We start from the raw sequence: 15,221 nt of genomic DNA on the forward strand, positions 1-15,221 counted from the left end.
AGTGGCCGATGTTTACATGTTTAATGCTTCCTCCTCTTGAAATGTCACTGGAATAAGTCTTACAAACTGCATATCACTGATCTTTCTCCAAGACAGTGAAATACTCTCGTACGTCCACACCAGAAGTTTCGCTGCGAATATTTCTGTTCGCTTTGGTCGCTCAAGTCGCTCATGACGTACAATTCAATTTTGCAGACGCATTTAAAGGAGCCGTATGCTTTTAGTACAGACAGCCATATCAAAGAGTGAACTCCCATACACTTTGGCCATATTGCAGAGACGGTTTTGCTTGTTGGATAAAGTGCTTCGACAGCAAGTAGGACAGTGATTCCCCTCCAATATATATATTAGAAAAACTCCTAAAATGTAATTACAACCGAGAACAAAAAAACGTTGCGTGCTATAGTAGGCTAGGTAAAATATGTTTCACTGATCTGCATCTGCAAATCATGATCTGCACTCATTCGTCAAACAAATTGACATTGGCGCACGTGGCTAATATTTATCTATCTATATTATTTATACATATTTATCTATCTATCTTGGCCTATCTGTCTATCTATCCATCTATCAACAGGTGTCGTTTTAATGTGATGTTTTTTGTGTATGTCCAGTCAGACGTCTCCCTTGTTCTGTGTGGTCTTGTAGGCTACAGTCCTGTGTGATCCGAATCACCTAAATTAATTCCCGACGATTTGTGTCGTTTGGTATTAATAAAGACTTGAGGCTATCTATCTATCTAGACTATTTAATTTAAAATGATTCACCTCAGGCTCCGTGAATAGTGGGGAATGGAGAGATAAAAGACAAGAGATATCCCTTGTCATTTCGATTAGTTTGTGTATGTGACGATTTCAAAAACGTGTTTTGTTTAAAGCATGACTACACGCGATTGGTTGGTTAGATTGGTGGTATGGAGAGCAAATGAAAATGATTCCCGCTTAAGAACGTTCTAGATCGCAAATATTTTCTAGAAATAATCTCGCTTATCATCACTTTACCAAAATCCCTATGGATGTTGCACTCATTAACTATATACACAAACACACTGCTGACACAGCTGTCATTATCACTGTCACTGACAGCGATATATCGTTTCACTTCTTATGACAAATGTACTTATTGCAAGTCGCTTTGGATAAAAGCGTCTGCTAAATGGTCATTTGTCAGCTGTCTATCCTCTATTAAACTGCATTGAAGTGACACGTTTGTTCCGTGCATTATTCATTTGCATTATTATTGCATTATGCGTGCATTATTCCTTTGCACAACGTATTATTCCTTTGCACAACGTATGTATTTTCGATATTTAAAAACGATATCGTCCCATTCAGAGCAAGGGAGATTAGTATGATAGGATCTCGGTTACATATGTATCGCGCCTATTTTACAATAATCTCAAACGTTTCATTAACTCACATACAGACCAACCAACCACGCGTGACACCTCCGCCCAGGCCAGAGCCTTTTTGTTGCGATCTCTGAAATGAAAAATGCTCGGATCGTACAACACCGGGTGGCCAGTTACAGCCACGATTAATTTTTCCGTCGACATTTTGTAGTCAGTAGGAACCAAAACAGTAGGTATAGGAACCAAAGTGCCGGTGTTCGGTGTTCCCTGGGATCCACGCAAGCGAAGAACGTCTACGTTACGATTGGCTGTCAGTGTCTGGCTGCTGAAACGCGTCATAGTCATTTGCATAAAGTTCAACAGTTTTCAACTTTTTTTGGACGCTCTGGTCGCTCAACTTTGGCCGCTGGTAGCGTTGGTCGCTTTGGTCGCTTTGGTCGCTCTTGCCCATAGAAAGTGAATGACTTCCGGCGATTTGGTAGCTCAATTAGCTTCTGGTGTGGACGTACAGCACACGACCAACATCTTCTTTCACTTTTATTTGTAAACTAACCACACGTGGGCGTTTTTTTTTTTCTGTGTATCACTCCGCAAGCGTCCTCGGTTGCTAAGCGACGTCAACGTCTTTGGCGGACTATTTATTTATTTTTTTGGCCATAGTCTACATGCTAAAGACGTGTCTAGTTCACCGTCATGCAGGCTGTGTTCAGTAAAGTAAATAGCGATCTGTTTTCAGCGCATGTAGGCCTATCTGCCTAAGCCCACGTTGAAATAATTTTGATGTTGAATGTTGATGGCGCAGTTGTTGAAATAAACTGATTGATTTTATTCAAATCATAGAAGCCTATCCCTGTGTCATTGTGCGTGCGTGTATACAGGTGCGAGTCTGCGTGCGTGCGTTGGGGGTTAGGGTCGTATAACATCGTATCGGCATCGACTATCGGCCATCACAATCGGTGCATCCCTAGTAGAAACAACTAGGGAGTGAAAGGAAGTGAAGTTCCCCATACACAGACTTTAAATGTTATCTAGAACAGGTAAATAGTCTCATAAATCACACTTTAAATATTCATCTGAAGTCTTATTTGTGATATTTAAATATGTTTATAGATGGCTGTTTGAACATCTGTACTGAAGGACTCTGGAGGGAACAACTTCATAGAAAGCTCTGCAGCATGTATGTACACATCCACGTGCACACATGACATGCACACACAGGATTGACGCACACACAAACAAACAAAAAGAGAATAAGATGTATGCACATTTGCATGTGCCAGAAGCTCATTAGGATTACCCAATTTTCTGAACAAATACATGCTGAGATAGATACATGTTTGCATACATATGGTTATGCATCAAACACAAATGAAAACAACACACACACAGACACACACACACACACACACACACACACACACACACACACACACACATATAGACACACACACACAGACACACACACACACACACACACAAACAGAGCTGTACTGAAAGGAATCATAAATGCTTATTTTCTTTGCCGCCTCACTTACTCCAGAGTATCCCTACTAATTTGCTATAATTATATGGTCACATGCTATTGTTTGTGCGTGTGTGTTTGTGTGTCTTCATATGTGTCTGTTTGCATTTGTGTAATTGTGTTTGTGTGTGTATAATTGTTTGTGTGTCTGGATGTGTGTGTGTATGTATGCATATGTTTCTGTATGATTGTGTGTGTGTAAGCGTGTATGGGTAAGTTTGATTTTGCATGTGTGTGTTTGTGGGAGTGTTTGTGTGTAGGGCTGTGTATCAGTGGTGGTTTTTGCATTAGCCTTTGTTGGATAGCCAGACAAGTGAGACGGTTGTGCAAGCTAAACGGAGATGATCCGGTGATGTGTTCTCAAAATCTCAGTAGTGAATTGGTGGATTTAGTGTATGGGAGGTACATAAGTAAACCTGTCAGCCAAGTTATTATCCTTGCAGCCTGTTTCTCTCATTTCTCTCTTGCACAAACATGCACGCACACACACACACACACACACACACACACACACACACACACACACACACACACACACACACACACACACACACACACACACACACACATACAATCAACTTTTAGTTTTTCGTGTTTTTGCAATGAAGACAGCTTATTTCTGCTTATGCCCAGTGGACAAATGTTGCGAATTAGCATGTTTGCTAAAACACTCAAACAATGCATCTGGTTTGTTCAATGTAATTGCTATGTCCACATCAAATAAACATTAATAATATTAATCTACAAAAAAATATTGGCAGTTTCATAATTCAGGAATTTTATTTTAATCCAACTAAAAATGCCGCACCTGCAGGCATGCGCGTTTTATTTCTAATGTATGCGCGCTGCCAACTGAGAATAAAAGTTAAATAAAGTAAGTTCGGCTGGGAGCCATTCAAGCACAACAACATGCCAAGGTCGCCACCTAGTGGTCATACCTTCACAACGTACCGCAAATACAGTGGCTCTACACATCAAACAGGTAACCGTTTTTCACATGTGCATTCACGCATGAGTTTTCATCCTCTTTTCTCTTAACAACTAATAAGTATATGAAAATAATGATAGCATTACTCATTTTAGCGCATGACATACACCCGTTTCTCTTTACAAGTAAAGACATACATAATAAAAAAAGAAAATGTTTAATGATTTTTTATGTTGTTGTAACTGAATGGGGATTCATACTGCTAACCTCCTTGTCCTGGCATGGGCTCAGCCCACCAGGGCCCACAGCCCAGGATGGTCCAGAGAAAACCAAGGCGATGCCCAGCCCAACTCAGCTCCGGCATCATCCGCCCGCTGGTCTCTGCTTCACATCACACAGCTCCATGCTTGAGTGTTGTGCAAACAGCAGTGTTTATTGTCTCTGTTCAAGGGAGAGAGAGAAACAGACAGGCAGGGAGAGAAGAGGACCAAGTAGAGGTTATAAGAGAGAGAGAGAGAGAGACAGAGAGAGAGACCGAGAGTGGGAGAGAGGAGATGGAGGGAGGGAGGGAGGAGGTGTAGGGAGGGAGGGAAAGAGAGACAGAGACAGGGAGAAGATGGAGGGAGAGAGAGAGGGAGAGAGCTGATGGAGTGGGAGAGAGAGAGAGAGAGAGTGGGAGAGAGAGGAGATGAAGGGAGAGAGAGAGAGAAAGGGAAAGAGGGAGAGAGAGAGAGAGATAAAGGGAGAGAGGAAATGGAGGGAGAGAGAGAGAGAGAGAGCGAGACGGGGATGAAAAACGAAAGGAAGGCGGGTAGAGAGAGAAATAGAGGGAAAGGACGTTCTTTTCTTGGAACACAGTCCACGCCAAAGCAGCCGTGGAAGACAGCAGGCCTCCTCTGCCTCCCACCAACCCCTGGCAGCCATGTTTCAAGGATAACAGAGAGAGGCTGATATATATATATATATGTATATATATATATATATATATATATATATGTATATAAGTGTAAAACAGTGTAAAGCAGAGTGAAGGAATACAATACAGAGTGAGAGATCGCTCCAATGTTTATCCACCCACGGCCAATGAGGTGAGTCGATAAGTCTTTCTCAACTTCCTCCTGTCCAAGTAAAAACTGTTATTTTGGGGATGTTGCAATGAGCACAGGTTCCCTGGAACTGGACAGCAACTGTTTTGTATTAACAAAAGGTACAGCTGGATTCAGCTGCAGAATGTTCTCATTTGGTTCAACGGTACGAGTTGTGTCTCTGATTCTTGGATATTTGAACTACACTATATAGGAATAAATTGGCTTTATTTCTACATTATTTTAAAACTTCTTGGTGGCGTGAAGGGGGCCTGGCCATGCATCAGCCAACACACAGCGGCCCGCCGCGGGACTGACGCAGCTGTAGGCCAGCTTAACGAGGGATCAGTCAATACTCACAAGGGTTCTGCTTCCCCCAAAGTGAGACTCAGTTCAGCGATCATGACAGACAGCAGTCATGTGTGATTGTGTGTGATCATTGTTTGTGTTTGTTTTGAAAGAACAATGTGCTGCGGTGCTTCAGCATCTGCCCTAGGTAAGTAAAAGACTATTGGCTCATTCAGAGGTGTTTCCTTCCAAACAAACCCGGTACAGCACGTATCCTTCTACAGTGGCATCTAAAGGGACAGAATGGAAGTCACCCATTTAAAAAAACGGCTGAGATTCACCTCACCAAGGCGCTTTGCCTTAAAGGACCTTCATAGAGACCTTCAGGGGACCAGCAGAGAGGCATGAGGACCCTTGATCCAGAGGGGTGTGCGCCGATCCAGAGGGGTGTACTACGATCTGGAGCTATTTTTAACCAGGAAGTGAAATGTACTCCTTGATTGTCTGTTGCTCAAACCGGAGGGAGGAGATTCCAGGGCTTGCAGCTGGAGGATGGTGGTCCCCTTTGCCTACTCCTCCAGCTGTTCATTACTGCGGGTCAGTGGCAAACAAATCCCCAAACAGGGGGTCGAGCAGGCCATTCTGGACAGGTTCCTCTGTTGCCTAGCAGGGGCGATGCTAGGCACCAGTGTAGCACCAGTCCAATCTCGAAGGACTGATCCAGCCTGCATTCGTCCGTTGACTGATCCCCATTGACTTTGAATGGGGATGGACCCGCAATGCATGTGGATCCGTGCGCTCCGTCAAAAAGTTGAAGTTTCAACTTTTTCTGCAGCAAAGGATCCGTCATCCAATCAGATTGCGTATGCAAATTTAAGCACTGTGACACTACTCGGGCTCTGACTACCATGGAAAAATACCGCATCCCTCAGCCATGCCTTCCGACGTCCTTTGACTGACGGTGCAGTGGGCACGAGGCGTAACTGCTCCCGACTCCTTGCATGGTTGGCCCCCGCCATCGGTGTGTGAATGTGTGTATCAATGGTTGAAATTCGCTTTGGATAAAAGCTTCAGCTAATTTGCCGAAATGTAAATGTGCCGAAAACCGAAGCCCGGGAAGTAGTACAAGAAGTATGCGTGACTTCTAAGAATCGTCATTGATTGGATATTCATTGATTGGATGCATAGTTTTCGTACCCTTCTTGCAGAGCTTCGGGGTCAGGTGTCTTGCTCAGGGACACCTCTCCACGCCAGGAGGAGCAGGGGATAGAAATAGAACCCTTCCGGTTACAAGTTAACACCCTATAACTTGAGGACATTTTGAGCTTGTCTGCCTGTACAAACAAGTGTACAACCCCTCTGCCAAGGATCACAGAGATTAATGTAAAGGTACGTACATTTCATTGCTTCCTCCTCAAATATATTTAAATGTAAATTCTCAAAGGTGACATTTTATACTACCAGGTGTGTGATCAGCCGCTACAAGCTTTTTTGAAAATCTGCCTCTTCTGACATCACAAGTGGGCGTCTCCACCTAGATGTGTGCTAGATAGATCAGTCTACCAGCCTACCTAGTAAACGTCGCTCATCTATCCATCTCACATCTAAATAAAGATCTCTTCCTCCACATCAAGGAGCAGCAGCTCTGTATCAGCTCTGTTTGGTAATAATAACACAGAGGAGTAGTAGTAACTACCGACTGCAGTTTTACATGCCTTGTGTCCAGTGTCCAGTGTCATAGAGGAGAATATCACCTATGGCTAAACAGTGAGTAATAAATGACCCGCCCCACAAAGGAGGCGGGGCGGTCATCTCCGTGACCAATGCAGTTGTTGGTGATCAGCTGAATGGACGACCAGTGATAAATACTCTTGTGTGTTCTGCTTCCCCACAGTGAGATCTGGTCAAGCATTCATGAAAAACGGGGGTTGTTATCAGCAGGATAGTTTGTGATCGTCTCTAAATGTTTGCTCTGAAAGAGCTTGTGCGACGGTCTACATCAGTCACCCTGGGCCCCCCAGGGACGTACTTTGCTGTTAGGTGACGGAGGAGATCCCTGTTTAGGCATGTGCACCTTGGCCTCATGCTAGGAAATCAATTAGTGCGAGTCGCCTCATTGGGTGGGCCGCACAGTGAGGCAACCTCCGAGCCTCAGCCTGCAGGGCCTGCATTAACTCATAAAGATCACTGTCTGCTCCAGACACACTCCAAAGGGAATGTGAGTGTGAGGGGAGGGGGGGGATGGGAGAGAGGGGGGGGGGGGGGGTGAGCATGTGATAAGTGTGTTTGGTTTCTTTTTGGAAGTCTGATACATGTGTTCATTCTTCATTTGTTTATAAAGAGAAAAGCGTCATTGCCTCACATTGCCAGCACTTGGGATTAAAAACTGGTTTCTGAGTCTTGTCCTACCAAGCCTGCCCCCGCACACACACACACACACAAACACACACACACACACACACGCACGCACCCACGCATGCACACACACACACACACACACACACACACATGAGTCACACACACACACACACACACACACACACATATAAACACATACACATATAAATACACACACACAAGAGCGTGCAATCTTCTATAATTACAGTGAATGCTTTAGGGAACCCCACACAGAGTTAATCTCTAGATGTGCTGTTTGTGTAAGCAACGTCTCCCTGCTAGATTGATAGAGGAGCAGAGGAGTTAGAACAACTGGAAGGACATTATAGCATCAGGTTTCCACCAGGACCTACCACTACGCTTTCGTTCCTTTCTGAGGGGTCTTTCCCCCTAACCATATTTAGTTGTAAACATTATTTTATTATATCATATTCTTAATCATAAGGGAACAGGTGTGTATGTCAGTGTGTCTGTCTGTCTATATGTATGTCAAGGACAGAGAGATAAGGAGATACATAGAGAGGGGGAGAGAGAGAGAGAGAGAGAGAGAATATGGTCTACCAACATTGAATAAAACCAGAACACAACCATTAGGTCAGTTTGACTTACTTTAAGACACCATTGGCGTACTCACACACTCTCACACACCCTCACACACCAAAAAAAACTCCAGATGTAGACATGGACAGGCAGTGATATTTATCCCACAACTTTAATAAATCAATCTGTTGCCTTGTCTATTTTCATTGGCTCTCGCCCAGAGCGGGACTGCCTGTGTGCTCTTGTGGCAGCAGGTTACAGTGAAATGAGGTGAGGTGAGGAGAGAGGAGAGGAGGAGAGAGAGGAGAGGAGAGGTGCGGAAAAGAGAGAGGAGAAGAGGATAAGGAGAAGAGCAGTGAGGTAAGAAGAGATGGTTTGGGAAGAGAGAAGAATCAGAAGACAAGATAAGAGATGGGGAGAGGAGGAAAGAAGAAAAAGGAGAAAGTGAAAAAGAGAGGTAAGGAGAAAATGAGAGGGGAGGAGAAAGGAGAAGAAACAGAAGAGGATCGACGGAAGATGAAAACCGAAATTGGTTGGACACATTAATGGATGTGTGTATTGTTAAGAAAGGAGAGGAAAGAAAGGAAAAAAAAAATGCAATGGTGCCCCATGGCATGTTCCCCTCTCTGTGGCCTTCAACTGCTGGCTCAAATGCCGAATCAACAAATTCCTGGAAAATATGAACTTGTGTTAACTTGCATGGCGGCTCAAACCAATACAGGCTGCCTTTTTTCCTTGGCCTTTTCAACTGTATAAGACACTGAAATAACACCTCTGTTGTTCCCATGGACTGGCAGAGGGATGTTAACACAGGGTTAGGGTGAAAGGTCTTACTGGTTTGGGGACTATGTTCAAGGTCCAGAGGTCAAGCCACTGTTTCATGAATTCATATGAAATACCGACAAGATTCCTTCTGAAATAACCTCAACCCTTCTTATGAACTTCTTTTAATGACCAAAAAAAGTATAACCCTAAAGCCATGGTCTTACATGGATAGGTAACTGGGAAAGGTAAGTCAATGGACAGACAGACTGACAGATAGATAGGTCGATTTTGTCCCCTAGATGTCTCCCTTGGTTCATGTTTCCCTACTGGGTAGGAGGTTCGATATTGATTAAGATTTCATCCTTGGAACCACCTGTGGCTTTCTAACCTGCATCCATGATCCTTCTTTGAGCTCAGAGGATGCACCCGCGGACCCCATCCATCCTTGAGAACCGTGGATAAAAGTGACCCATTGGAAACAGTGAGCAAATACGAGGAGTCAATAATGAATAAACATTTTTTGTGGACGAGATATATAAAGTGAAATGCCTAGAAATATAAGGAAATCAATGTGGAGGGTGTGCATATCTTCAATGACCTGAACCCAATGCTCCAGTTAGGAATCATTCACACATCGTTGGTTGTGGCAGGATCTGCCTCAAAGAAGAAAAATGTTTTAATTATTGAAAACACACTGTTTACAGAGTGGAAGATGTCCAAGCTGTCAACCATAACATTACATTTATTTTATATAATTAGTTTGGAGCATGAAGTTCAGAGATAACTGGTGAGAACTGTGGGCTCTTGGATGAAACACTAAAGATCTTTTCATGGTGTAGTATGGAAAAGAAATATAACAGTAGTAATATCAGCTATGACTGTAACTCAAGGAAGATGAAATAATTAACACAGTTTGGGTAGTAGAGTAGTAAAATCAGGGAATTGTGAAGTTTATTCTCTCCTAAAAATAAACTTTAAGATCTTATCTGTCAAACAAAAATCACTCGACAGAGAGTCAAAGGTAAAATGTGCTTTCAATAACCCCCCAATAATGCAATCTTTCATCTGAAAACAGCTTCAAGACACACACACACACACACACACACACACACAGACACACACACACACACACACACACACACACACACACACACACACACACACACACACACACACACGCAAACAAAAGAGTATGGATATGGTGTCAATTGAGCAACACAAAAAGATGACAGGCCATCTTGCAGGCACGCATTTCCAAACCCACACACAGACTTGTGGTCGTGCATGAACAAACACAAGCAATCGCTAAAAGTGCATCGCTACGTTTGTGTGCGTCATATGTCAAGAGATAAGAAAAATAATTGTTCCTTTTGTTAACACAAAAAAAATGTCATGTAAAAAAGGATGTTTCATTTTCTCCCGTGCATGGAAGTCAACGCCTAAAAGAGAGCATTTGTTTAAAAAGCAAAGCTGTATTGAAATCCACAAGTGGGCTTTTCCAAAGTGCTTTTCTAGAGAGATGCGGGAGCCACCCTGTGAGTAGTCTTGTTGTCATAGTTTAATATAAATAATAGTCTTAAAGCATGTCATCGTTACACTAACACATATGCTGTTGATTAACGCTCTGGAAACAGTGTAAAAAATACCCTTTTGTCATATATTCTTGAAACACTTAAAAATAAACAGTTTTGTATTAATATTCATGTTAGCTATATGAGTTGCCCATGATAAAATGAAGATATAGTGAAAGCTGCTGCATTCCATGTGGTCTTTGAGTAAGTTAGTATATCATATGGAATTTTAACGTCTCCTATCATAGGAGGCATTTCAAAATACAAAATGCATATTGTTTCAATGAGACCTGTGGCCAACCCAGCGGAGACAGGAGACCCCAACAGGGTCTCTGTCGTTACGGCCACCTATATCCTCATGGAATGTTGGAGGTGCGAATGTTCTCCGTAATCGATAAAAAACATTCTAGAACGCAGGATTATGTCAGCGTTCTTCGGGGCCGTTCCAGACAAGCATTCCACCCCTCTCTGTGGAAGTGTGGAATGCCGGCGTTCCAAGATGTTGCAGCTGTTCAGGTCCTGGGAAAGGGAAAAGATAATACAAGAGCTTCCTATGGTGATGTCATTCAGACACCTTGAGATCCGACACGACATCATTCAAATAACACAGAAGAATGCAAACGGGTGGTTTCTTTTCTCAACACACTATACTATTGATAAGATGGTGCAGGGTGAGGATATTACGATAGCAGACATCATAATGGATGTATGAATACAAAACAACCATCTAAATGGTGACCTTGGGTGTCTTGAAAGGCGCCTCTAAATTAAATGTATTATTATTAAATAGGGAGGAAAGCTCAGCTTTGAGTACTGAACAAGCCTTTACAGTCGGAGACACAAGTTGCCAAAATTGACAGCAAAAATATGGTTACTATTAAATGCGTTAATGTTTCATTGTTGGTCGTTTTTCCTCTTCTATATTTCAGTTCAGTTGGCAGCCAAAGACGTGTATAAAATACATTTATTCAAAATGGAAACAGACAACTCTGTTCTTGTTGTATTCAGAAGGAATTGGAGTAGATAAGAAATCTTTATGAAGGAAGTTAGGGATTATATCTCTGATGTGTCTGATAGGAGAAAGACACTGATAACCAACGTGACCTTTTTCCTTAGTTTGAGACGTTGGAACTCATGTTTTGTTCCTCCTCAGTGAAGATGCTTTTCAAGAGTGAACATCTCATTTCAAACACAAGTCCACCCATTTTTTAACTGGGACTTTTATAAAATATTGTATAAAATATGCCGTTATATCCATGCGTCTTTGTGTGACCTCTTGCTGGTTTGTTTGTCTCACACCAGGACACTGTCAGTGTCTTGTCCAAAGCTCCTGTTGTCCACCTGGGCGTCCAGGTTCAATAACTTATGTCCCGATCCTCCACAGATCCAATCACAATCTGTCCAAAAAGAAAACCCAACGTCCTTCTTCTCAAGCGCAGATAAAACTCCCCCCCTCCCCCAGCCCCTCGCCCCTCAGTGACGGAGGCTGGAGGCCGGCCCTCGCCCCTCAGTGACAGAGGCTGAGCTCCTTGCGCACCGAGCACTTCTTGCACTGCACCACACAGCACCAGTGGAAGCGGCACAGGCAGTTCTCCTCGAACTCCAGCGTCTCGTCGCGGTGGCCGCGCTCGCAGCACAGCAGGTCACAGCCACTCACGTCCATGGCGGTGCTGTTGCAGGTGCGGCCGCGCGTGCCCAGCGAGCCCGTCTTGCGGTTGGCCTGGCAGAAGTCGGGCGACTCGGCCGAGTAGATGAGGTCCTGGCGGTCGGGGGGCTTGATGTTGTGGCCCACGGGGATCAGCGTCTTGCCGTCGTTGCCACCCATCACCTTGGAGGCGCCTTTGAAGCGCTCCAGCAGCCGGTCGCCCACCTCACGGAACGGTGCCATCTTCTTCCAGCACGTGCGCAGCGTGCACGAGCCCGACAGCCCGTGGCACTTACACTCCATGCGCATGTAGAGCTTCACTGCCTGGGGGAGGAGATGGGAGTGGAAATTAGTGTGTTTGTGTGTTTGTGTGTATGTGTGCGATTGTGTGAAGGGGAGAGTGTGTAAGTGTGTGTGTGTGTGTCAGTTTGAGTGTGTTTTTGTCAGGAAAACAGAGGGGGGAAAAAAAGATGGGTAATCGAAACCTTAAAGGGAACAAATAAACATTGACAAACCTAAAGTGCTCTTAAGGTTTAATTTATGATCTGTTTATCGATATATCACACACACCCACACCCTACCACACACACACACACACACACATGCACACAGATAGACACTGACACACAGATAGATTGGTAAGATAAAAGCAGACGCTATTCAGAAGGAATTTAACCCTCAACCCCCCTCTCTTCATGTTGCCTCTGGCCTTTCACATCTAACAAGCCTTGACAACAGATCACTCACTTATATACTGAGCATAATGAACCCATCTCTCTCTCCCTCACAAACACATACACACACACACACACACACATACCCTCTCTCTCTCACACACACACAAACTAACTCTCACACCTAAACACACACACACCCCACACACACACACACACCACACACACACACACACACACACACACCCATACACACATACTCTCTCTCTCTCACAAATAAACACACACATGCACAAACACACACATACACACGTATTCTCAAACACACACACCCACACATTCTTACACACAAATACACACTCACTCGCACTCCCTAACACACACTCGCACTCTCACCCACTCGCTCACATAAATACACATTTACATGCGCTCACACCTACACGCATGCACATACACACAAACACACACACACACACACATGCCCAAGCTTGCTAATTTCCCTCTTTTTGTCTTTTTTATAAATGCTAAATGTGTGTATGTGCGTCAGTGTGTATGTGTGTTCAATCTCTCCTGTTGTGTTGAGAAGTAGCGAGCTAATGCTATAATTGGTCCCAACCCCACCTACCTCCTCACTGGCTGTCTACCTGCGTTTGACCCCACTCCAGCAGTTCGTCAGAAAACCATGCAACCGTGTTGGTCTGTGTGTGTGTGTGTGTGTGTGTGTGTGTGTGTGTGTGTGTGTGTGTGTGTGTGTGTGTGTGTGTGTGTGTGTGTGTGTGTGTGTGTGTGTGTGTGTGTGTGTGTGCGTGTGTGCGTGTGTGTGCGTGTTTGTGCGTGAGTGTGTGTGTGTGTGTGTGTGTGTGTGTGTGTGTGTGTGTGTGTGTGTGTGTGTGTGTGTGTGGATCTGACAACTCCTCTGGGAACAAAGAGTAAGAGCACCCAAGTAAAAAGTAAATATGGGGAAAAATATGTTTTCAACCAAAAACATATAATTAAGGTCTTAAAAGGATAAGCAAGCAAGGGAGGAAGCCGAATCCAAAACAGCAGCATCTCCCTGTGTCCACAGAGCATTCAGGATGCCCTCGCCATGCAGGCCAGAAGGGAGTGCAACAAAGAGGGGTTTAAAGGCCTCCGAGGGCCTGAACGTGAGGAGCTGCTCGCAGTGCGGCCTGGAGACTCAATGTGTGGCACGCTCTTGTTGTTGTGTTTCAGAAACTTGATTCATGTCAGAATATCGGCTTACGGCTCACTACAAATATATGGCCAGAGGGGGGGGGGGGGGGGGGGGGGCCTTTGCTTTTCTCGCCGGTTGCGAAGAACATTCCAGAAGGGGAGAACGAACCTCTCCTGGATTTAACACCAGAATACTGAAATAATAACGTCACTGTTCTGTATTTTAAGATAATGGAGACTCATTTTGTTTTTGTCCGTGGTCTTTCTAGAAAGTTTTAGCTTGCTTCTGTAAATCGTCTTGTGAATGACGGCTGTAGTCCGGTCTTAGGCTAGGTTTTGGGTTCCAACACCAACAGTCTGCCTGTGTAAGGCGTCCTTGAGCGAGATGCTCTCACACCTGCTCCTTAATAACATTGAATGAAGTCGGGAGTCCTTCTGGATAAAAGAGGGTGTGAAATGTGTCAAAGGTTCATTCCTATCCATGATGTATGTTTTGATGAACCCAGAGGAGCAAACAGCATGTATTGATAAAAACAATCATTAATAATGAATAAATGATTCCAGAGAGACATTCTGTGGATGTATAATTATGAATACACGTTTTGTATTTTTCACATATTCTCACTATAATATTTTTTTATACATTTAAAATAAATGATGTATATAATATTGAGAAAAGCTGAGATAAATACATAATAATCCCAGAAAGGAAATTCCGGTGAAAATCAGGAAGCATTCTGGATAATAAAGCTGTGGTACTTCTATACTTAGTGGGATGGTTGAAGCCTATCCTTTACTGGTCTGCTTTTTGTCAGCTACTGGTATTGCGTCTGTTAATGGTATTGTGTCTGCTACTGGTATTGTCTCTGTACTGGTATTGTGTCTCTACTGGTATTGTGTTTGCTACTGGTTGTGTCTGTACTGGTATTGTGTCTGTACTGGTATTGTGTCTGTACTGGTATTGTGTCTGTACTGGTATTGTGGCTCTTACCCACCAGCCTCCCGGCAGCGTTGTTATGGAGGTCCACCCTGTACTGGTATTTTGTCTGTACTGGTGTTGTGTCTGTACTGGTATTGTGTTTGTACTGGTATTGTGTCTGTACTGGTATTGTGTCTGTTACCCACCAGCCTCCTGGCCTCATTGTTGTGGAGGTCCACACTGTACTGGTTTTGTGTCTGCACTGGTAATGTGTGTGCTACTGGTATTGTATCTGTACTGGTATTGTGTCTGCACTGATGTTGTGTCTGTACTGGTATTGTGTCTGTTACCCACCAGCCTTCT

General features: G+C 43.9%; 1 protein-coding gene across 1 annotated transcript in view; it reads right to left on the minus strand.

Annotated features, from left to right (window-relative positions):
- Positions 1-11,246: 11,246 nt before the first annotated feature.
- Positions 11,247-15,221, minus strand: part of wnt6b (wingless-type MMTV integration site family, member 6b) — a 35,064-nt gene continuing 31,089 nt past the window's right edge. Inside the window, exon 4 of the mRNA XM_060040076.1 lies at positions 11,247-12,416. Within this exon, the coding sequence (XP_059896059.1) occupies positions 11,955-12,416 (462 nt within the window). The 3' untranslated portion in view covers positions 11,247-11,954. The remainder of the gene's footprint in view (positions 12,417-15,221) is intronic.

The sequence above is a fragment of the Gadus macrocephalus genome, chromosome 20 (genome assembly GCF_031168955.1).
Source record: "Gadus macrocephalus chromosome 20, ASM3116895v1".
NCBI classification, from domain to species: Eukaryota; Metazoa; Chordata; class Actinopteri; order Gadiformes; family Gadidae; genus Gadus; species Gadus macrocephalus.